The following is a 24,950-nucleotide window of genomic DNA, read 5'->3' as shown; positions in this document are numbered from 1 at the left end:
ATTTTCAATCATGCTTTGGTTGCGCTTCAGCTATCAGAAAATGTTGGTTCTTCTGTCGTAAAGTAAACCAGGTCTATGAGCTGTTCGAATAATCTGATAGTGCTGGTGAAAAATTTAGGCTGTGTATAAAATGCACTGTTATTAAACTCCAGAGCTCTGGGATCTTTAAATCTGATCACAGTTTATGTGGAAGATCCTGAAGTTTGTGTCCTGGACTAATGAATTGTTGATCAGTCCTTATTAGCCATTATTAATTTAACATTAATTAACACAAAACATCAAAAGTTGCCTGTTACAAACTGCTCGGTGCAGGAAACCTGTGTGTGGGACTTGTGCATGTGTTTCATGCACTCACTGAAATGGGAGTTCGGGTGCTGTTTCACTGTTTGGAGATTCCTACATGATCCATGAAAGACCAGCAGGTGTGGGAGTCTGGGCATATGGTGGGAGCACAGGCATCTATTGTTACAGTGTCAAGGCTCACCTTGATCTCTGTCACCACTGGCCCTTAAAACACACAGACATGGCATACTGTCTCACCGTTTCAAAATTCCCCAAAACCACCATTTTCATTCATTTGACCTCAGAACAGCCTCAGCATATTTTAAAAAATAAAAATAAAATGTAGCAACAGTTTGATTTTACCAGTTAATATTTTTAGTTTTAGTGTTGGTGTTTTTAAATAATTTTATGGTTAAATATTTGTCATGGGATATTTAAGAAGGTTAGAACAGCGATTTCAAAATGCACTTTTTATTTTTTCTGACTTAGAACATTATAGACCTTCCAGTCTGTAAATATATGAAACAATAACTTTTTTTTTTCACGTGGTGTGGTGACAAATTCGACTGAAAAAACCCAGCAAGTCTTCTATATTTTGTTTTAAGTCGTTTTGTAAGTATTTTTCCCGCAAAAGAGAAAAAAAAATCAAAAATCAAATAATAAATTAATTAAAAAAAAAATAAAACGTTTTTGTTGTTGATTTTTTTCCCCACACCTATTTTCTTTCTTTCTTTTTAGTTATTTCAAACTGTTTTTCATGCCTTAAATGCATGCTTTTATAAATTTTAAGTTCAGTTTCAGTTAATTATAATAATCTTGTTCTCCATTGGTAATTACGATGTTTTAAGAAGTCCCTGAACTCAGCACATACGTCGTCGCTTGGACACCTGTTGCGCTACTTCACTTGCTTCTGAGATTTTTAGCCATCTTAAAGACAACATAGCGCTGGTCCGAAATGTAAAAATGTAACCTCGTGCCCTACAGATTCAAACCTTGTGTTTAAGTAAAATTAAATACCATTTACTCGACTTAAATATCGACCAGATAAGCTTCAGCCAATCGCCTGCCGATGCGACATCTCCTCCCATTAACGTGTCCCTCCTCCGGGCAGTATGGCTGCCGTCCTGTAGCCTGTTCTCAGATGTGTGCCGCTATCTCATGCGAGACTAAAGAGCTGGAAATATGTCGGCCTTGATTTTGCTGAAAAGCTCGCTGAGCAGACTGCCGCAGAGCGTCGCTCGGCAGGTTGTCGGCTGCAGTTATCACACCGAGAGAGGTGTTTACGGGTACCGACCTAAGAGCACCGAGCGGGACCAGAAGTGGCAGAGCGAGCGGGTGGCTGCACTAAATCAAGGTCAGTATGGAGTTAAATTGCAGTACGATCCCCTTAAGTTACCGTCGTTTAACATAGAGGCTCGGCAAAGACAGTTGCATTAACGCTTGTTTGTGGGGTTATTTTATTCCGCAGTATTTTTATACGAGTTTAAATGATATTCTGTTTAGGTGGCCTATCGTTGACTCTGGAAGCTGTTGTAGCTGTTAACTGCTGTGCAGTGAACGCGTCATTTATTTAATGTGAGCTCGCTGTCACGCGTTGTTCTCTTCTCTTGTGTTCAGATCATGCTCTAGCTAGACTGGTGGAGGCATACAGAGCTCACGGACACAAGGCTGCTAAAATTAACCCTTTGCTACCCCAAAAGCCTGTTGTTGACAGTGTCCCGGAGATTAGCATGCTGACTGGCACCATGAGTGGACAACTCAACACCTCAGGTAAAGGAATCCTGCAGAAAGCATGCACCTGAAGTTAGCATACTCACACTTGTTTACCTTTTTTAAACTATGAGGGGAAAAAATAACACCCACAATGTCATTTCACTCTGAGTTTTTAAGTGTTAATCACGTCCAACTCTCTACTTTTTGCTCTTTAAAAAGTGTTAAACTTATATGGCGTTTGCCTTTCATTATGAAAACCTGCCCATCCCAGTATTTGCTGCACTCCAGTTTTGATGTTTAACTGAGGACTCTGTGTTCGACACAACTTGTACTTACTTGTTAGCATGTGCCATTCTTGCGCAACACCTGGTTGATCATCAGTTGTCTCTGAAATTGAGGAGTTCTGTTCCAAAAAATGGCTGTAGGGGAGAAAACAAAACGACACACACCATTTTATCCATGACTTAATGCTAAAGCATGAACTCTTTAAGGTAGACGCACATAAAGTTGTTTTTATGTTTTGTTATGCAAAATTTGAGTGGTTGCATCTGTTACTGCACCATTATTACGCCTAATTATGAGGTTAAAAATTAAAAGTTCTCTACAGGCTTATGTAAAGCAGCAAAATTTGATCCATTGAACACAAAACGTTTTTTTTTTAACTTTGACATGGTGTGCTGTCCAGTCACAACGAGCCATCAGAAGACGTCTACACGGCGCTCATAAAAGGACGTGGTCAGCACTAATACTTGGGCAAGGCAGGATGGCTCTTTATTCCAGGCTGTTTACACCTGAGCTGGTCGTCTTGCTGTGATGTCACTGGCCTGTTAAATATTTCCATTAACAAGCAGCTGTACCCAGGGTTTTAATAGTTTTGCAATTTTCATTAGTTTTTATTTTTTTATTTAGTTTTGACTTCAGATTTTCAATTTTATATCAGTTTTAATTAGTTTTTACCAATTGTTTGCTAGTTTAGTTTTTATTTTTTTGAAAATCCTTAGTTTCAGTTTAGTTTTGATTAGTTTCAGTTATAGTTTTAGTTGTGTTTGCAATAATTAAGTGTAACAAAATCCCAGTTTCATCATATCAGTCATTCTCTTCTGCTTATCCTTGGGTATGTTGCTATTCCAGCTACCATACCCTGCACCCTGCACAGGTCGCCTGTCTGTCGCAGGGCTAACGCAGAGACAGACAACTCACATTCCCACCTATGGGTTCTTTAAATGAATAAATAAATAAATGAAGGCAGATGAACAACCATTGATACCAGGCAACTATAAAATGTATATCTTGGCCCCAATGAGACTATTAACTCTCGCAGCACTGGGTGTTCGTAATTTGAAGGCAATTGACTCACACAGTTATGTAGATATCCCCGTCCTGTTGTCTCGGGATGCATCACGCTGCCTTGCCTGGGGTTAGCTTCTGTTTTCTGGGGATGAGGGTTGAGCTCCCTTACCTTCTCAAGGTAAGCTAGGTTAGCCTTCTTGTGTGAGCTTTTCAAGTGCACTTTAAGGTTTGTGGGATTTTTTTCCCTTTAGAAATGTCCCTCATAATTTGTCTCTTTCCACTACAAGACACTTGCTTTATCCAAAACACAGTCATATTCAAAGTAATCCCAAATTGGACTCTGGCGCTTTCTCCCGACTTTTCCTGACATGATTCTGCGCATGGACGGAGCAGCAACACAGACGACTCGACTAACGTACTGGCCACCTGCTGGCATAATTAGACAGCAAGAAAAAAAAATCTGGAAACTAAACTTCATTTTCACCCTTGACTATTGTATGACACGCACACATCAATGAAAACTAAACACATTTTTGCTACAAATTCAGTTAATTTTAGTTTTGTGAACACTCATTACAGTTTTAGTTAGTTTTCCTTTTTGTTTTGTTTTTATTTTTATTTCCGTTAACGAAAATGTTTTTTCACTTCTAGTTTTCGTTATTTCGTTAGTTTTCGTTAACGATAATAACCTTGGCTGTACCTGTTAAAGCGGCGTGTGAGTGTATATAACCGTTAAAAAATCAAATCCCTAAAGGAAACCGTTACAGCAGACATAGTTCCACTTTTACTTACACATTCAGCTTCCTTAACTGTCTTGTGTTGCTTACTTGAAGGACCGTCCTCTTCATCCAGGATAACCATATTATTAGAGCCACATGCTGAAAGGTCTAGATCTGAACTGGTTACAACAACAAGCGCTGGACTGGACTGACCCCATCTGATCACAGGCTTACAGGGAGGGAACGTGACCATGTGACCCACTGCACTCAATCATCACCCATGTTCTTATGTGCTAGTGATGCGTGTCAATGGATCAGACCAGTCGCAGTAATTCACGGTAACAGCAGCTTGTCGTTACCTCGTTAAGTCTTAGGATTCGACTTGTAAACAGGTGCATTCTGTTTTATTTACATTTTATGCAACATTTGAGAATTTCGATTCTTGGTTTAAAAGTGTAAAGTCAGAGTAAAATGATTGCAGGTTAAAGTCCTGGAAAAAAAAAACCTGTAAAATTTTAAAGTATGCAAGTTTTATTATTAAAATGTAGTTTTTTCTCATTAGAGCAGGGCAATATGACCAAAAATATTTATCAAAATATACATTTGAAAATTTGCGATAACGATATAACTGACGATATAATTGACACTAGACAAAATGCTTTACAACTCCACAACTTTATTAGTGCAAAAAACCCCATCAATGTATTTTCACTTTAACAAGCAGCTGTTTTTTATGTGCATTAAAGTTATATAAAAATGTAACAGTGCAAATTCCTCGCTGACAGTTTAACCAAAAGGCATTTCCAGTGGAAATTGGCCGACATGTCCTCAGCATAACCATGTATATTATCCACAAAACTTAAAAAGAGGTTATTACCGCATTGTGTGTGTATATTATGTTGAAGCACAGTAGTATCACTCCGCGAGGCGCCTGCCCACGATAGCCCTATTGCTCCTACAATCCATCAAGCAGTGCGGCTTTGTAGCTAAGCAAAGTCATACTAAAACATTTGACAGATTTTCGAGCGCCGTGTACGACATAAAATCGTTTGGAGGTCAGTAAACACAACCAGAATTCATACATAAGGCACACGGGATTATAAGGGGCACTGTCGATTTTCAGAAAAATCAAAGGATTGATTTTAAGTGTTTCCAAACAACACCGTAATAACGACGGCCTGCTAGCATGCTCTACCAAAAATAGTGCTTTGTTGTGTATCTGACGGACAAAAGCTAAACCAGTGCCACACCACTGAAGTTGCAGCATTTTTACAAACCAATTCTGGTTCATCTGTGTCATTCAAGGATCCACTTTCGCTCTCCTCATTCTGCGTCGCCGTCATGCGCGTATGTAAATATAGGCACTGCGCATGCGCGTTTTACCGATATTCTATCGCGATATTTCATTTTCCTATCGTTGCCCAAAATTACACCAGTGAACGGTATGATATAGCCCAGCCCTAGTTCTCATTGCTTTCTAGCATGTTTTCTAGCTTCATATCATTTGTGAAATATACAGTGTTTATTCATCTGTGAATACAGAACACTAAAAAGTAGGGGTGCAACGATACACAAAATTCACGGTTCGGTTCGGTTCGATACTTTGGTGTCACGGTTCGATATTTTTTCGATACAAAAAAATGTTCATGCATTTTTAATTTGTCATTTATTAAAATTATAAATATATATTTTAACTCAAAAGTACAGTTTTTAAATTTAACCCTAACCCTTGTGCGTGTTTTTTATTTTGACAGCGAATGCGCACCTGCGGACCATTTATGTGTAGCCCTGGTTATTTAGCTCATCATATTGCAGCCACAGAAATTATTTTGTCCATGAAACCATAAAGCTGCACTTTCTTTTTGCCTTATAGTCTGATTTGTCATAACTTCTCCGTTTTGTGGTAAGCTTTTCTTTGGCTGTCACTTCTTCACCCTGACCTGTCTTATTTGGCTCAGCAGAACTAAAATGCTTTTACACGCTCACTCACATAAGATCAGCGATTCTCTGCGCGATCAACCTCTCACATGTTTAAGCTTGCTGCGGGAGATTTCACTTGTCATGTTTGCATAGTAAGCTAACGATTAATAAGACGATGTCAGAGGAATTGGTGCACAAATTATCATCACTCACAGATCAGTGCTGTCGCTCTCTATACACAGTTCGCACGATTGCAAAGTGAAAGCAAAAAAACAAGCGCAAATTCAAACGCGACTTCAATATGTCACATATTGACAGTGGCTCACAGATGCCAATGACATAATTACCCAGCTACATTTCTGAAAGAATGCAAAAGCATTGACATATATTTTTCCTACAATAGCCCGACGGGCAGGGAAGAGATAGATTTTGGTAGCCCGACTGAAAAAATCGCTAGCTCTGGGACGTCGGGCTAGCGATATTGCAAGCCCTGTATCTGATTGAGGAATCACTCATCTTTGGAAAAGAGAGTTTATTACAGAGAAATGGCTCTTTCCAAAATAAAAGCTATACTATCCGCTTCTTCTGGGCTATATTCTCAGCAGCATAAGGAGAATCATGTGCTAACAGCTGTCTAAATGACTCGGCTAAAGTTAGTAGCATGCTTGTTGTTTTTGTCTTTGCACTAGGATGATGTCGGCGTAAACGTGCAGTCATATTCGTTGTGTTCCCACTAGTGCTTTCAGGTTAATCTCGTTGAAATGACCTTAACGCCACAACACGGCAAATCTCCGTTAACGAGCTACCGCCGATCGCTCCGTGCATGGGGCTGGGCTAGACGGCAAACACTTTAACGAGCTAACTGCGCTAACACACTAGTTCACACCAATGTAATTGAGCATTGCATGGCACATCCAACATACTGTTTTACTTTAGTCCATGACTCGCTTACCTTCAGGGTCATACGTCACATGAAAACCAAAATAATTCCAAACGCCAGATCTGAATGAGGGTGGGGGAGGTGCCCTGCGCTCTTCCTTCTGACTATGCTGTCTGTGTTGAGCGCTCAGTGGATCTGCGCTCGACAGTGCAGCCTAGGCGGAGTAGTCGAACACAGATTCACTGAGCGCTCAACACAGACAGCATCGTCAAAAAGTACACATTAGGGCTGTTTTTGTTCTGTGACCCTCCCCCACCCTTACAATTCACAGGTAGGTGTTGCTTGCTTTACTCGTTACATGTGATTCTGCAGGTTTGCGGCACTTTGGGAAAGCGCAGGCTTCTGTGGAAGAGGTTCAGGCCTACCTGGAAGAAGCCTACTGTGGCCACCTGTCAGTGGAGCCTGGCCAGCTGAGCAGTCTGGATGAGAGGGAGTGGTTCACTGACCGCTTCGAGGAGCTTAAGAGAGAGAATTTCTCTCCAGAGGAGAGAAGGCAGCTGGCCAAGATCATGCTAGAGTCTCAGGCAGGTTTCAGAAGAGTAATAAAAAAGAATTGTAGCATGTGATCTCAATGACATCCACTTCATAATATTCCTCTTTCGACCTGCAGGAATTCGACCACTTTCTGGCCACCAAGTTTGCTACTGTGAAGCGTTATGGAGGAGAGGGAGCAGAGAGCATGATGGGGTTTTTCTTTGAGCTCTTCCACCAGTCTGCCCACAGTGGAGTCACTGACATTGTGATCGGCATGCCTCACCGAGGCCGACTCAACCTCCTGACAGGCCTGCTCAAGTTCCCACCTGAGGTTTGGATATTTAATCTGACCCGTATACTGCATTTTAGTCACGATCTTCAAGATTATCTTTTTATTTTCTTTAACATCACTGAACAGCTTTTGTTCGCCTTCGCCGCACGACAAACAAAAGCGAGACGGTCTCGGATAACGCTGTGCTTCCCTCATTTTTATCTCCAGCTTATGTTCCGTAAGATGCGCGGCCTCAGCGAGTTCCCCGACACCTCGCCGTCCATCGGTGACGTCCTCTCCCACCTCACCTCTTCGGTGGAGTTAGATTTCCGAGCCAAACACCCCCTTCATGTCACCATGCTGCCCAACCCATCTCACCTTGAGGCCATCAACCCCGTGGCTCAGGGCAAAACCAGAGCCAGGCAGCAGCTCCGGAAAGAAGGGGACTACTCGCCCGAAGACGACGCCCAACCTGGGGACCAAGTCATCTGTCTGCAGGTAACACAGCTGCACGCACGTGTGAGGACATATTTAAAAACTTGCTAGAAAAAGTGATGAGTCTGTTAGTTTGGAATTTCATAAACGAACACAAATAGCTATTGGAACAAATAAAAAAGTGTTTTACTTCTGTGTGCTGAAAAAGATTCCCTCTCCCTTCCAAAAATGCTTAAGAAATCACTGTATGCTTTAATGAATTAATGAAGAACAATTATTACATTTAATTTGACAATTTATTCGCTCTACCTCATGTTAATATTGTGACTTACAGACATCACAACTTTAACTTGTGCTTATTATATAATGTTATACTAACTAACCAACCAGGAAGCTCATTCTCTTCCTCTTCAAAACATTTTCTTTGAAGGTAAAGTGCTTTTTGGGGTCAACTTGAAAGAAAGACAGATGTGAAATGTAAAAGTGAGGTCAGAGGTCAAATGTGACACGATATTTGGTTGCTATAACTATAATGCAATATTTAGAATCCCCATATTCCCTTTCCATAAATGCCTATATGTTGTCAACACAAACACTGGTGGTAAGAATAATAGTTTTAAATAGCTCTGTATAGCATTGCTATCAATTTGACCTTCGGATCATTCTGTTGACCTTGAAGGAGAGGTCAGAGGTCAAATATGACATATTTTAAAACTTTATAATTGTACTTTCTGCATGTCGACTACACACACCACACCAAAGAATCATAGCTAATCAGGTCAGTATAAAAAAAGCAGGATTTGTTAGATGATGTTCGTTTGTACGATGAGATAACTTCTTCTTTCTTCCTTCTCCACAGATTCACGGCGACGGCTCGTTCACTGGTCAAGGCATCGTTCCTGAAACTCTGACCCTTTCAAATCTTCCTCACTACAGAGTGGGTGGGAGCATCCACCTCATCGTGAATAACCAAGTGGGCTACACCACCCCGTCGGAAAGAGGACGATCGTCTTTGTACTGCAGTGATGTTGGTCAGTGAAAGCTTCTCATCAGTATTCCCGTGTACAGAGAGAATACGTCATTTATTTGAAAGCGCTTTGTGTGTATAAAAAAAGACTTTGAGAATAGGCAGACACGAGATAAAAAGCGTGTGAGGAGAGTTGCAGATTAACTAAATGTAAACTTTTAAAATGTCACAGCTTCAAAGTTTTTGGAGCTCATTCTAAAGTATTTAAACCCAGTGTTTCCAAGATCAGTGTCAATTAGAGGTACAGCGAATGTCAAAATGTCCTGTGACCTGACATTGTGTCTACTGTGTTTCAACTTAATCAAATAGCAGGCTTTAGTCAGGCAATCTTTCCAGTAAAGCTTTTTTTCTCCTGACGTTTTCATATACGATGAATGGTGAGAAGGAAAAAGAATCAGTGGGGTGCTGCTTTAGCTCAGTGGGCGAGTGGGTGACCACATGCCACATGGCCACAGAGTTCAGCAGCCCGTATTTGAGAGTGACCTGTGGCCTTTTGCTGCCCTCTGCTCTCTTTGCAACTACCTGCCTATCTTCACTGCTCCGCTATCCAATAAAGGCAAAAATGCCCAAAAAGTAATGTTTAAAAAAACATTTCACATTACACGATGCTTCATTTGTTTCTATGCAAAAATCCAAAGTAATGGGGCTAAAAATGAGTGTAGCATGCAGCCTGAGGCCTAAGTCAAACAGTTTCATGAGGGTTTCGAATATGGATTATTTTCATGTATGCGTCTAATATGATACACACGGTGAAATAGGATATCTGAGAGGTCTTTTAAATTAGCCAGTGTTAGTGCAGTTTTACTTTGTAAAGTGGTACCTTCATCATGTTGTAATGGGCGATTTCTTCTACAGGTAAGATGGTGAACTGTGCTGTGATCCATGTAAACGGAGATGATGCCGAGGAGGTGCTGCGAGCCACTCGGCTGGCTGTCGACTACCAGCGGCACTTCAGGAAAGATGTCATCCTGGACCTGATCTGTTACCGTCAGTGGGGCCACAATGAGCTGGACGAGCCTTTTTTCACCAATCCGGCAATGTACAAGATCATCCGGTTAGTTAAAGCTATCGCTTTTACTTAGCAGTTTGATTTGAATTATTCTTGTAGGTGCACTGATGCATTTACATGATGGGTCTACTCGTGTAGCAATGGCTGATGTTTAATGGTGTATTTGGGTAATTGTGGAATTTTTATTTCTGTGTGAAAGGCAAGCATAACTTGAATTGTAGTGTTTCAACTATTAAACCACTACAGTGCTTTGAAACTATAAAAACTCACAACAACAGTCATTTTAGTATGTTGCTTTGGATGTTAAAGACCCTGCAACATTAAAGAGAGAACTGCAACAATTAGCCGAGCCTCTAAAAGCAAGGAATTGGCGACCGTGGCGAGAAAGAACTTAATAGGAAGCGACCTCCAGCATGACCAGGGAGTGGGAAGCAATACACTGTGACTGGTTAGGAGGATGAGGGGGAAGAGAAGATGGATGAAGAACCACAAAGAGGAGAAATCATTAACTGCCAGAGAGAGATTAAAGTGAATGCAAGAGTGTTGTTTAATCACATGGGGAGTGAAAAAAAGGTGCTAGGTTTTTTTTTGTTTTTTTTTTTAAAGATGCAGTTCCTAGGTTAGTTATTTTTTATGCCCTTTTTTAAAATTTTGCCTCTGTACACCACCTCAATAGATTTTAAATCGGTCGATATGTGATTTAATTCAAGGGGTTTAACAGTTTAGGAATTACAGCTATTATAATAGACATGTCCCAATTTTGAGAAGCTCACAGTTAATTGGACAAATAAACATCATATTGAACTACTGGGATTAAAATCCTTGGGCATGAGGTGATGTGTTTCCGTCACTGAGATGCTCTGCCAGGCCTTCACTGCAGCTGCCTTCAGTTGCTGTTGTTTGTGGGTCTCTGCCTTCAGTTTTGTCTTCAGTAACTGGAAAACATGCGGTTTGTGCTGAGATCAGGTGACCGACTTGGCTTTTTAAGCATATCCCATTTCTTTGTCTTGAGAAGCTCTTGCTTTCTTTTGCAGTATTCTTTGTGTTATTATCTATTTGCACTGTGGAGTTCTGTCTCATCAGTTTTGCAGCATGTGGTTAAAGCAGACAGTACAGCTGTGTACAATACATAATTCATCCTGCTACTTAATACACAGAAACGGTCCTGTTCGCTGGCGATCATACATGCCCATACCATTACATCATCTCTGTATCTGTCCCTCCTCCTTCATAATTTCCTCTTCCCATCACTTAAAGGTCCAAAAAAAGTTTTTTTCCCATCAGTGCGATCTTCTTTTAGATGTTTTCTGGCAAAGTCTAATCAGGCCTTGTTGTGTTTGTAACGAGTGTTTTTTCACCTTGTTGTAAACCCTCTGTAATTACATTCATCAAGGCTAGACCTTGACAATTATACGCCTACCTCCGTGTGAGTGTTCTTGACTCGGCTCTGTGCTGCAGAGGGCTGCTTCTTAACCAAGGAAAGAATTATGTCACCATCCACTTTAGTTGTCTTCAGAGCTTTTAGTGTTCCTGAGCTGGCCAGCATAGCCATTGTTGTTAAGAACAAACCAGGATTTTGATTTGATCACTCCAAAGGTTTTTGCGATCTCTCTCATTGGTTTATTTGAATTTTTCAGCCCGTAATGATAATAATAATTCACTTACGTCAGCATCTCCTTGAACCTCCTTTAACATCATAATAAGTCAAGTGAAAAAATTACAAATGCAATTTGTATACTTTGAATCACTTTCAGATTTTTATTTATTTACTTTGTTATGAACTAATAAACAGGCCTAACCTGGACAAATAAACATCTTAGTCAACTGCCCAGTTCGTTTTGAGCATCTGAAGGTGGCTGTAATACCCAAACAGTTAATGCAATGCTTTTGTCGAACCCCTTGAATTAAAGCTCGAGTCTGCACCCAGTCCCATCTCGGGCGTCTGATTTAAAAGAATACAGGGTAATAATCAGATCATCTCCTGTTTGCTCCTTGCAGGTCTCGAAAGAGCATCCCAGACGCCTACTCAGACCAGCTGATTTCAGAGGGTCTGATGACAGAAGTTGAGCGTGACGAGATCAAAACCAAATACTACAGCATGCTCAACGACAAGCTGTCCAACATGACCCTGTACAGCCCTCCACCCACCAACCTGCAGGGCCGCTGGGGGGATCTTGTTGAACCCCATGCTAGAGTCACCACCTGGGACACTGGTGTCCCCATTCCTCTGCTGCAGTTTGTGGGAGTGAAATCTGTGGATATCCCTGAGCAAATCCAGCTGCACAGCCACCTCGGAAAAACCCACGTACAGGTACCGGGATCTTTTGCTTCTAATCCTTCTGCCGCGTTGCCTTGTCCAAACATCGCAGCAGTTAAATTATTTTGCTTTTGTAAACTCAGGCCCGGCTGCAGAAACTGGAAGAGGGAACCAAACTAGACTGGTCGACAGCAGAGGCCCTCGCTTTCGGCTCTCTCCTCTGCCAAGGTCTGTCACGTTTTGTCTGGTGTTTTTAGCAGTGAGTAAAAATGACTCATTTCCAGTTTGGGAATTCCTGGGGTTTCCTTTAAACTCGAGCTATTGTCACTGCAGGTTTTAATATCCGTATCAGTGGACAGGACGTTGGAAGAGGTACATTCAGTCAGCGGCATGCCATGGTTGTGTGCCAGGACACTAACGACATGTACATCCCTCTGAATCACATCAGCCCCGAGCAGACAGGTTTCCTGGAGGTAATGCCCTCGCAAAGCAGATAAAACCATCAGTGTCAACATGAAAAACACAACAAATTGTGGTGTCTTGTGTTTAGGTGTGTAACAGCCCGCTGTCTGAAGAGGCCGTGCTCGGATTTGAATACGGCATGAGCATCGCGCAGCCGAAGCTTCTGCCCATCTGGGAGGCTCAGTTTGGAGATTTCTTTAACGGAGCGCAGATTGTCTTTGACACCTTCATCTCGGGAGGTGAGCTTCTCACCCCTCTGCCGCATTTTCTAATAAACTTGGTCAAAAAAAAAAAAAAGAAAGAAAGATTATTTCATCAGAGGTGAAACTGTCGTGTTTCCAGGTGAAGCCAAGTGGCTGCTGCAGTGTGGGATGGTGATCCTGCTGCCTCATGGATACGATGGCGCTGGACCTGAACACTCCTCCTGCCGTATGGAGCGCTTCCTCCAGGTTAGTGAGTCAGGACTGTGTCGGTATTTCTAATCTGCAATCGTGTCATATCAGTGTCAATCACTTAATTTCACTATTGTTTATTTAACCTGCTACTTAATATTACAGAAAGACATGACAGTCTTAAAGCTACTTAAGCTCAGATTTGATGGACTAGCCATATGAGGGCCCAGGTGAAGCCTTTTATTCAGGCTGAATGTCTGTGCTCTTCATTACATTATTCCAACCGCTCTTTCATTTGTCTACACACAGAACACGTTTTTCCTGACAATTCCTATCAGGAATAACACCGATGTGCAACCAATTCCTTATGCACTGCACCAACAAAGTTAAAGAAACACTTGATCCTAACAGTAAAAACAAAGTCAGCATAAACTATCGTGAATCCATTTTGCCTGTAGCCATCACTCCGGAGGGATGAAGAGAGGACAGTGTTATCACTTCAGTTTGCACCAAAGCAGCTGAAATGGATTCAGAATGGTTTATGATTCATAACAGCACAGTGATATCCCTGAAGCTTAACAGACTTTGTGTTATACTGTGATAAACAAGTGCTCTGTCAGTGTATCATACTAGTGCAGAGCCTGTTCACAGAGATTATGAAACCATTTTGTTAAAGCTACAGTTTAAACATCCCTTAAATGTGTCGTATACAGGCAAGCAAGATGATTTGAAACGAGGGCAATAATAATATCGTGTGTGTGTGTGTGTGTGTGTGTGTGTGTGTGTGTGTGTGTGTGTGTGTGTGTGTGTGTGTGTGTGTGTGTGTGTGTGTGTGTGTGTGTGTGTGTGTGTGTAAAATGAGCAGATTGTGGGTTACAGTTTTTTTTGTGACTACCAAAATGGTAGAAGTGCTTCAGTGTAGTGTGTAGTTGTTCAGGTATCTTTGTGTAATAACTATTTGTTTTTTTTAAGTATTAAGTACTGTTTGAGGATTAAGATCAGCCGCTCAGGCCAAGGACCTCAAATTCAGCACTGTACTTACCCCACCAAGTTTGAAATGAATCAAACGAACAGCTGCAGAGAAAAGCAAAGTTAGTCGGATATAGGGCAAAGATTTCACCACATAGTATTCTCTAACCATTACACAACTTCTTTTGCAGTAATAAAAAAATCTTAAACTCTGCTAAAGTCAAAGACATGGGAGAAAGACATCCCACTTCTCTCTTTTGGTTCTGAAACAGTCACGACATGACTATCATTTCAGATCCTGCAGATTCATCAGTTGCTTGACAACACATTAAAAAAAACACCTGAATAGTTTCCATGGAGGTTTAATCTTTTACCTCTGCCAGGAAAGAGATTATCCTTTCACTCATGCCTTTGTAGAGTTGAACTGTAATAATAAATGCAGTGTCACGCAGAGAGCTTTATACGTGAATAATACCATAATTTAAATAGACACAATGGTAACCACATAATGAGAATTAAAGGTTCTATAAGTGAGATTTTAAACATTAATATAGCCCGTAGGATCTAAATGAAAAGCTTGTTGTGTGAAGTTACAGATAGTTTCTTCGGTGCAGAGGAAGGCTGTGTAGTCAGGAGCACATTATGTACAGATTTGATCAATGGCAAATCATCACAGATAATGTTTCTTAATGGGCTGCAAGCAATCAGCAGACAAATTGCATCGGATTGAGGCTGCTTCTAAAATCATTTCCTCGATAATAGACGCAATTTGTTGAACACCAAATTGAAATTTTGCATACTTAACACTTTGTGTCATCTTTGGCAGGTGAGGTATAAAAAAAAATCATTCATATTCATGTTACAGCTTTACAAGAGTGGAAGCTACTCAAGCTAATGTTTAGTTACACATTACCTGAAATATAAATGAATGCTAACTTTTCCTCTTTTTGTCTCGCAGATGTGCGACAGTAAGGAGGAGGGTGTGGACGGCGATACTGTGAACATGTCAGTGGTCAACCCCACCACCTCCGCTCAGTACTTCCATCTGCTTCGGAGGCAGATGGTTCGAAACTTCCGCAAACCTCTCGTTGTTGTGGGACCCAAGACTCTGCTGAGATTTTCCGTGAGTACTTTAGGCCGCTCTCAGTCGGGCTTAAATGCCTCGAAAACAGCGGTCGCTAGGGAAAAATGCGAAAATTTCTGTGACTGTTTTGCGGGTGGTATTTGAAGGTTGCTGACCGTTGCCATGAAATCGACTATTAAAGCCCCAATCACACCAAGATGCAAAATGAAGTTGGTCACAAACAGGTATACAGTGCTGCACCAAAAAAAACCCCAAAACAAAAACTCTGCGTGCACTTAAAAAAGTAAAAGCTGGACCTTTTGAATGGCGTTGGCTGCAACAGAGTTTCACTACTGCTCGGCGAGTACTTGCTAAGTCTTCGCAGTCTTCCATGAAACTACCAGTCTGCTAGCAACCAAAGCAATCGCAAGGAGGGTTTTTGTGCAGCACCCTCTTTGCAATCAATTTTACCTAGCAACAGCCAGCAGCCTCCAGTAACCACTTGCCAACCAGTTCAGGAATATAATTTTTTTCCCTAGCGACCAGTGGTTGCCAGGAAGTCACCAATCAGTCTCTAGGACAGATTTGACACATCCAGCTCCTCAGAGATGCTTCCATCTCGATGCTTGAAGGACATATTCTGTTTTCCCAGGGGGCCGTGTCCAGTCTGACTGAGATGGCACCAGGAACGTCTTTTAGGCCAGTGCTGGGTGATACTTCTGTGTCAGCAGAAAGGTAGAGAAGACGTTATATTAAATCTGCAGTGTGGGTGTGTGATTGTTTCTGTGTGTTTAAATGAAACTGCAGGAGTTCAGATTTTTGAGAGAACCATAAAAACACATATGTAAGTAGCCCAAACCTTGAGCCCAATCCAGTGTTTTTTCTTTCCACACAGTGTCCAGAAGGTGGTGCTGTGCTCTGGGAAGCACTACTATGCTCTGCTGAAACAGAGGGAGACATCAGCAGCCAACCAGAACACAGCGCTCATCCGCGTGGAGGAGCTGTGTCCGTTCCCTCTGGATGCCCTGCAGCAGGAGCTCAAAAAATACCCCAAAGCCAAAGGTAGCGTGACCGCTCACTAATCTGTTTTCCCACCTACATACCTACTTCATCTTTACTCTCAGCAAACACACCGGCTTTATAGATGGAGGTGCACTAGCAGTTTGCTTTGAGTCGTAGTTGAAGTTTAATCAGATCAGTTTATGAGTTTTGTTTCGTTTTTCAGAGTAGATTTGTTTGTTTCATTTTAGTTTGTGTTGTTTAAAAATGTTTTGTTTTATTAGTTTTAGTGTTAGGGTGGTGCGGGTGGTGTTTGTCCTTTCAGAGCAGTACAATAATACATTTAAACATTACAAACACTTAAGTTCTCAAATCTAAATGTCTTTTTTTCCACTTAATTACAACGGTACTTAAGTCAGAATAAGAATAATGAGTCAGAATAAGAATCACAAGTTTTCTGTCGTGAAATCTTTTTCCAGTCTCTGCTTGAAATCCATTTCTCAGGAAATTATTTTAAATCAATCTTTTAGAAAATCCAAACGTGTTCTGTGAGTAGATATTGGTTGTAGTTGATTGGTTTCAGTCAGATTATTTGTTGACAGAACAGAAAAAAAACTCAGAATAAGTTCAATTTACTACATTTGCAATCCAGAGGTTTCAGTATACACAAAAATGGTGTATGAACGATTTTTTTCATCAGTGCCACCATGTGGCTGACCGATGTTCTGAGCTGCTGCTGCTGCAGCCTTGCATGTCCATCAGAGAAAGTCTCTCATCTGATTGAGCTTGGTGGAAATCTCATGGAACAGAGATGAGTAATCGTGCCAGGCCTGTGGTGGCTGCTTGAGCGGGACGGTGCCGGTTCCCACACCGCCAGAATAGTGCAGGCCTTTCTGGATCAGGAGAGTACTCAGACACTTCCTTGGCCTTTTCCTTTAGTCCTGACGTGTTTCTTGCTGAACATGCCTGGGTGGATGCGTTCATCAGAGGCAGCTACAACCAGTGACCATTGCATAGCCAGCTGTCAGCTGCACTCATTCAGGAATGGAGAGTAATTCCGATCCAGACAGGTGACGGCTTGCATCACATCCAGGAGAGGTCATACCTCATACGAAGTGTCTTCTGTATAAGTTATAAACGTTAGTGTTGGGGTTAACCTTTAAGGGTTGGTCTATAAAATCTATTTAACAAACTACTGTTTTTTGTTTTTTTGTTTGTTTGTTTGTTTGTTTGTTTGTTTGTTTTTAAATTATTATTACATTTAACAGACCACCTGTCATAAAATCAAGAAAACTGATACAATTTAGCAATCTGTCAAAAACTTTAGAAGGATGACTTTTTGCCAGACAGAAAAGGGTTAGAAAAGCGCGCTGCTGAAGTCTGAGTCAGAGTAATTTAAATGTGATCCAGCTGAAAGCAGAAACGACATTCGACTGTTTAGTTGAAATGCCAGATGATCAAGTATCTGACAAACTCTTACCTACTGCACAGCTGTTGTCTCACAGGTTTCTCTCACTTTATCCTTTACTGTCCCCGTGAGCGTCATTCAAGGCGTGATGGACATGCTTTCCATACACGAGAAACTTTCCTTGCTAGCATTGTCTTTTTTTGCTTATTCGCACCATCCTTACACGTTTAGTTTTCACAAAAATGCATTTATGTAAACAGCAGTACAAATACTACGTGTGTGTTCAACTGGCAAAGTTTAGCTGAGGACTCAGAGTAGATCAAGATCTTGAATTGCTTTTCTGAGCTGGCCTCTGTTATTACCCTGTGCCCACAGCCTTTGAACCTTCAAAGCGGTGAGTGATTTGCATACTTTTTTTAGGTTCCTCTTTTTACTTTTTAGGCACAGACAACTTTTGTTTTAAAGGTTGTTGTGCTAAATGCAGCTTGTGAGGATAAGAAGACTTCAAACACGGGGCTGAAAATATCTTCACATTTTTGAGGTATAAATCATAGGGTCTGGTCTTACAAAGATCCTGATTATTATTTAACAGTAATACAGCAAAGGACAGTCAGAAATATTTGTTCTGTTTTTTTAAAAGAAAAATTGGTGATTCAGATAATGGTCTTCAGATGGTAACTGAGGGATATGACGAGGAGCTTTTTGACCAAACTGCTCAAATTATGACACATGGCACGTTATGTCTGTGTGCCGTGCCCTTAAACTAACTATACCCTTCTGGCTTCTACAAGAATTGTGAGTATAAGTAGTAGCCAGGAGCTGATAGCTGACAATCAAATGCATCGTGCCCATAAAAGCAGGAGTTCTGTGAGTTTGCTGGTTCAGGTGTGTGTTAAAACAACGGCAAGGAAGAACGACAACACTGCTGCCCATCAATCCAGGAAGGGTTAGAAGACCATTTCCAAACTATTTGAAGCCTATCATTCTACATCTAATGTTTTTCACTATTATTATTTACAAGTGAGCGACATTCAAGACGGTAACCGGACTTTCTAGGGGTGGACATCCCAACAAATTCACGCCGAGGTCAGACTGTGCAATGCTCAAAGAAACTGCAAAAAACCAAGAGCTACATGTCAGATTCTGCAGGCCTCAGTATGTTAAGAAATTTGGCTTATTTGGTGTGTGACCAGGAGAAAGTGTCTTCTCTCGAAAAACCAGAAACAAAAAAAACATGGCACGTTTGCAAAGCTGCGTCTGAGCAAACCACCAGACTTTAGCGACAGTGTCCTTTAGACAGATGAGACAGATAAGGAAATGTGTGACCTTAATGCACAGCACCGCAATTAGATATGAGCACACACATCTCATACCAAGTGTCGAGCACGGTGGTGGAGGAGTGATGATTTGGTTTTGTTTTGCAGCCACAGCAGCTGGGTAGTTTAAGGTCATCGAGTCAACGGTGAACTTCTCTGTATACCAAAGTATCCTAGAGTCAAATGTGAGGCCGTCTGTGTGATGGCTAAAGTTTGACTGAAATTGGGTCGAGCAACAAGACAATGATCCCAAGCAGAGCAACAGATCTACAACAAAAAAGACTGAAAAAGAAAAGAAATCAAATGATTACTACCACTCAGCCAAAGTTATATTTAAATAATTTCAAGACCCGATAAAGACCACATGACATTTCATTCAATCCTGTTAGAAATGAAAGATGGCACATTTTCTTTAGTGAATGACTATATGTTTATTTATTTTTTTGCATGTATGATTGTGGGGTTTTTTTTTTAATTAAAACTGAGAGACATAATTTAGATTGGCACTTGTTCTGAATGGTCATTTTTGTGTGTGTGGATGAGAAACAAAGCTCAGGTTTCACTTCAGTTTGCTGTACTATTGTTCTCACCAAATACTCTATAGCAAACTGGTTTCACACTGAGCTGAAATTTCACTGAACTGCAAGAGAGGAACTTCAACCAAAGTGCTAACCTACATAAATCCTGTATCACTGTAGGTTATAATCACATTTTTAAAATCCTCTTGCAGAGTTCATTTGGAGCCAGGAGGAGCCTCAGAACATGGGGCCCTGGTCTTTTGTAGCTCCCAGGTTTGAGAAGCAGCTGGCCTGCAAGGTGAGCACAGTTTGAAACAATTCTGTCTACACTGTGAACCTCAGTGAATTATATTACTCGAATTGACTCCCCCCTCTGTCCTTGTCAGCTCCGGTTAGTGAGCCGGCCCGCTCTGCCCGCCCCTGCTGTCGGCATCGGGACCCTTCATCATCAACAGCAAGAGGCCATCCTCACTGCTACTTTCTCCTAAGACTTAAACAAGGCTGCAAACCAAAACATATCAAGTTTGCAGGCATCGGTACAACACTACATGCTGCATCTGCTGCACTACAGATACGCGGGACCCTTACATGGCATGGATGGGCTGTTTTTAAACAAATTGTTCAGTAATGAAGATCAAATCAGAGAAATGTGTGAAAGAGGATAGTGTTAATGATTTTATTTGTTCTCTTGTAGTTCTTAAGTGTTTGTTTTTAATGAAAAGTCTACTTCTGTTCCCTCCTGTCATTCAGCATGCCTGTATTTAAAGATGGAGGCACGAAGCCTTACAGACGGCGTTTACAAGGTGACTGTGATGGACGCCTGTCAGGGGGAAATCTACAGATTCCATGTTTCAGGAATCGGAACTGCTTATTTGTCTCGTGCACACAGGCTGCATGAGTTACTGTTTACATCATAAAGTAGTGGGAGTGTATTTGTGCATTAACCTTGAAACATGTAAGAATGTGAGTGCTAAACTAGCATTACACTTGAAGATTTGAAAGTCTGTCGTGATCACCAGGAGGAAGTTACCATTGAAACTGCTGAATGTTTATCAGACCAGTTTCATTTCTTATCTTACAAATATGAACTAAAGTTAATTTTTTTTAACCATTTTACCAAACTGAAGCTTCAAATCAGAATATTGGCATTAAAGAGTATATTTTAAAATAAATCTGTTTTCATATTTGTGTGTCTATTTCTTTTTGACCAATAACGTGCTTCGTTCTATAAGAGTGGTCGCTCCTGAAGTTTGTAGCACGAAGCAGGATTCGTGCTTATTCCACTAACTTCCAGTTTATCTCTGGATTTTATTTTTTTGTTTTTAAAAAGGCAGCTTCACTTGTTACTGGGCTGTGCAGCAGACATAACCTGCTCCAGATTACAGCAGGTTAGATTAGTCTTAGATTAGAGATCAACAGGTATGAAATCACCACCTACTGACCAATCAGTTCTCTGGGAAATGGTGTCACCATATGGACTGAACTGAATCTTCTTTAGTGCTTTTCTACTCTACTCAAAGTGCTTTATACAACTTGCCTCATTCACCCATTCATACAAGCACTTTGTTCTATGCTTAGGTGCTTTCTGTCTAACATTCACACTCTGGTGGATGCACTGGTGAGCAGCTAGGGGTAAATATCTTGCCCAAGGATACTTTAGCGTGTCAATGACCTGCTCTACCTCCTGAGCTACAGCCACACATTTGTGGAAGATACCTCGGATCTCTGTGAGCAGGTAGAAGGAGGGTCTACAGCAGGGGTGGGTAGCTCCAGGCCTCGAGGGCCGGTGTCCTGCAGGTTTTAGATCTCACCCTGGGTCAACACACCTGAATCACATGATGAATTCTTTACCAGGCCTCTGAAGAACTTCAGGACATGTTGAGGAGGTCATTTAGCCATTTGAATCAGCTGTGTTGGATCAAGGAAACATCTAAAACCTGCAGGACACCGACCCTCGAGGCCTGGTGTTGCCCACCCCTGGTCTACAGGGTTTATTTTCCCCCTCACCATCTGTGAGAAATACAGATTCTTTAACCTCCTAGGACCTGGCATCCACATATGTGGACATCACATTTTGGGTTATTTAGACCAAAATATTAAATCTTGCTTTTGTATCGAAAATGAATATCCTCATATATGGCTCTGATTTTTCTTAGAAACAAAATTTAGGTAAAAAAAAAATCAGGTATTTTTTTGTTTTTACATTCATCAGGTCCCAATCAGACCAAATATCAAAGAGAACTTAATAATGCATGCCGTGGAAGAGTTCGGGTCTTAAGAGGTTAATGCAGCCCTATTTTTGGATATCTTTTTCCCTCTTGGTTGCAAACGCCACCAAGACTGCAGCTGGAAGGAATAAAAACTAAAACTGTCCTTATGCAGGGGGCATGCTGGTTAACACCGTTACCTCGCAGCAGGTCCTGAGTCTGCATGGGTTCTCACCAGGTAATCCCGCTTCCTCGCAGGGACTACAGCTCCCCTGCGACCCTGAAGTGGATAAGTGCAAGCAAACGGATGGAAGGATGAACTGTCTTTATGCACATTAACTAAACATTAAAAGGATAACACTTGTAATCTATGTGGTTCTCCAGTTTCTTACTGATAGAGCTGTGACGGTGATGTCAAATAATCCTCACAGTGTAAACACCCTGTCCTTCCTTGCTTCAAATACTGCTGTTTGTGGTTGGTCAGTGTTACCCCTCTAATGAGAATGGCTTGTAATAAGACTGGGGAAATCCCGTGATTGACTTACCAAGTTTATAACCACCTTCCTGTAACCTGATGATGTTCTGGTGAGTGAAGCCAGATAACTCCAACATATCTTTGGTCTGATGAACTTCATCTGCAGGCATAGTTTCAAATAAATTAACATATGTACAGGGAATTACTGTGAGCCAGTAACTTTAGGCTTCACAAATGTCCATTTTTTTTCCTACTCTTATTTCTGTATGATGTCATTGAGAGTTAATATTACTTATGTGGTCATATCTGGCACACAGGTTCAAACCATTATGTGAAGGAGAGCAAATTCGATGAAATCTGGCTTAAAGGGAAAAGAAGTGAAGCAGATTTTTTCAGACAGAGGTTCAACTGAGGGGCATCACCAAGGCTCAGCATGATAATGCTCAGCAACAGTAAAAATGCACAGTTGTAAATGAGTATAATAGATCCCTTTACCCACAGCCACCCTGGGGCGCCTCTGTCAGTGGTGCGGTGGTCAGAGGGCCCGGTGGCGCCAGTGTCCGGCAGCCTTGCCTCTGTCAGTGCGCCCCAGGGTGGCTGTGGCTACAATGTAGCTCGCCATCACCAGTGTGTGAATGGGTGGATGACTGGATGTGTAAAGCGCTTTGGGGTCCTTAGGGACTAGAAAAGCGCTATACAAATACAGGCCATTTACCATTTTACAGTTGCGTAACCATACTTCAGCTTAAGACAGGATATTGTTAGAGTGGACCCAGAGTTGTTGGGTCCTGCATTCATATTTTTCTCGTATTTTTTACATGAGATTTCAATAAAGGCTGACGCACTCTTAAATGGCTGTTTTCCAGTTAAAGAAAGACATGAGATAATCGATACTTTTGGAGGCTGGATTCAAAAATCCAAAAACAAAGTGGGTGGATGATTTTTCTGCAGACTGAAGGAACAACACCTCTGTGTAAAGCAATGAGGAAAATTAGCTTTAAGTCATGACCTTGATTTAATTAGTTGTGTTTATTCTGCTTGATTGTTCATTCAGTTAAATAAAACGACAATGTCCTCCCAAACAAGTTACGCAATTGATCAGAGGAGGAATCCTTCAAAAAAAAAATTACAGTATTCAACAGTTCAACTGAAAACAGGGAACAATTTAAAGTGATTTTCTTCCCATACAAAGTTCTCAGTGACTAAGCTCCAGCATATCTGAAAAACTTCATAATGGAGGTATATTAGGTCTGGCTATTCCAGAATAAATTCTAGGCTGGATTATTGTAAATCCATGTCATCTGGTTTTCCGAATAACTTCCTGAAAAACTTTCATTTGATCCAAAATACAACAGCAAGAGCATTAATAGGAGTCATAAAATCATATTTCTCCCACTTCAACTTCTTATTAGCTTCCTGTCAAATCCAGAATCAAATCCTTCTCTCTACACACAAACTCCATCAATGCCCCATCGATCTTAAAGACCTCATAGTACAATATTATCCTAACAAAAGGCATTTTGGGGTTTCAAAACTAGAATGGGAGGCGGAGCCTTCAGCTATCAGTACCCTGTCCTGGCCACCAATCTCCCATTTTGGGTTCAGGATTAAATAAACCAGGATGACATAATTTGGTGTTGTTGTTTTTTTATTGTGTTGAAGGTGAAAGGATGCAAGAATCTAACATAATTAATACACGTTCAGATGATCATGAAATGTTTCTTTACAAGAAATCTTGATCACATACAGTAAGCGAAAGATTAAATGGTTTTGTCACACAGGCCAGAAGGGTGGCACACACTAACACACACTACCAGATAGACAGGATATGATGCAATGTGATAGAGGGTGTGACATCATTAAAGGAAGGTTTTTTTAAGCTTGTGATTTCATGCTTATAGTTAGGGCAGGATCAGTCGAGCGTGAAACATCACTTAGCAGAGGGTCAGACTGCTGGGGGACTTCCCACCATGCCCTGAGGTGTTTCCCCCACTGTCCTCTCTTTCACTTCTGATGTCTTTATATGCAGCTTTTGCTTTTAACTTTTTTCCTCCTGTAGTTTTGTTTTTTGTCTTCTTTCTCTATGCTTCACTTTTCTTTTTTCTTTTTCCTCTCACCCCCAGCTGGTCATGGGAGAAAGCTGACCCTGTCTGAGCCTGGTTCTGCTGGACGATTTCCCTTTTTTGTTTTCTTGTTCACAGAGGATTCTCCAGGTTCTCTCTATTACACTTTAAGATCCCCACCCTTCCATGTAGATAGTCCAAAGATGACTGTTGTTGTAAACTGTCATTTTGAAACTCTGTTTCTGTGTTTAGTGAAGATGAAAAAAAGGCCACAATGATTGCTGATGTGGAGCATGCTCTACTTCAAAAGCCAGAAAATTTTTGTATTTATTTATTTTTTCCTAAATCATTAATTAATGACTGAAGATCCAAACTTTACTTTACTTAAATAAAAGGTCAGTGTTATTTAAAAAAAATATTTTTCTTTGTCTGAATTGAGGGATGGCGTTAGATGGTGCTTATGTTGAGCCAAATGAGAACGGTTGTCTTGACAACAGGAAATGTACAACAACAGGCCAATGTCAGGCCACCTGGCGAACATTTAGACATTGATTAACCGTCAGCTGACCTTCTTTTCTTCATGTCTTGGTTCAATAGTTCCAAAAGTTGTGCTAATAGTTCCGACATTAAAGCTGTGCCGATATCAGAGACGTAACCTCGCTGTTGCCCGGACATCCTTATAGGACTTTCTTGAATTTCAAGAATTCATCTATATTATGATCTTATTGATTAGAACTGTTA

At 41.1% G+C, this 24,950-nt stretch overlaps 1 protein-coding gene across 2 annotated transcripts; it reads left to right on the top strand.

The window, feature by feature from the left end:
- The first annotated feature begins 1,207 nt into the window (after positions 1–1,207).
- dhtkd1 (dehydrogenase E1 and transketolase domain containing 1) lies at positions 1,208–20,650 on the top strand. Of its 2 annotated transcripts, XM_040026066.1 has the most exons (17): positions 1,210–1,636; positions 1,900–2,052; positions 7,177–7,388; positions 7,475–7,669; positions 7,838–8,107; positions 8,904–9,075; positions 9,927–10,125; positions 12,079–12,391; positions 12,481–12,565; positions 12,671–12,810; positions 12,888–13,038; positions 13,142–13,248; positions 15,119–15,283; positions 15,876–15,958; positions 16,119–16,285; positions 19,677–19,762; positions 19,851–20,650. In XM_040026066.1, the coding sequence occupies exons 1-17, from the start codon at positions 1,465–1,467 to the stop codon at positions 19,950–19,952; spliced, it is 2,772 nt and encodes a 923-aa protein (XP_039882000.1). In that variant the 5' UTR covers positions 1,210–1,464; the 3' UTR covers positions 19,953–20,650. The 2 variants fall into 2 exon arrangements, with proteins under 2 accessions (XP_039882001.1, XP_039882000.1); XM_040026067.1 differs by lacking the exons at positions 16,119–16,285; positions 19,677–19,762; positions 19,851–20,650 and having other exon boundaries at positions 1,208–1,636; positions 15,763–15,877.
- The last annotated feature ends 4,300 nt before the right edge of the window (positions 20,651–24,950 follow it).

The sequence above is a fragment of the Simochromis diagramma genome, unplaced genomic scaffold (assembly GCF_900408965.1).
Source record: "Simochromis diagramma unplaced genomic scaffold, fSimDia1.1 OVJJ01000293.1, whole genome shotgun sequence".
In the NCBI taxonomy this organism is placed as follows: domain Eukaryota; kingdom Metazoa; phylum Chordata; class Actinopteri; order Cichliformes; family Cichlidae; genus Simochromis; species Simochromis diagramma.
Note: the sequence above shows the minus strand (reverse complement) of the source record. Positions and strands in the feature narration are given on the sequence as shown.

Excerpts from the sequence above, each read along its gene's own strand:
- dhtkd1 (XM_040026066.1), top strand. The coding sequence starts at position 1,465 with ATGTCGGCCTTGATTTTGCTGAAAAGCTCGCTGAGCAGACTGCCGCAG. Across the intron at positions 2,053-7,176 it reads TGGACAACTCAACACCTCAG|GTTTGCGGCACTTTGGGAAA; the intron begins GTAAAGGAATCC and ends GTGATTCTGCAG. Across the intron at positions 12,811-12,887 it reads AGCAGACAGGTTTCCTGGAG|GTGTGTAACAGCCCGCTGTC; the intron begins GTAATGCCCTCG and ends TCTTGTGTTTAG.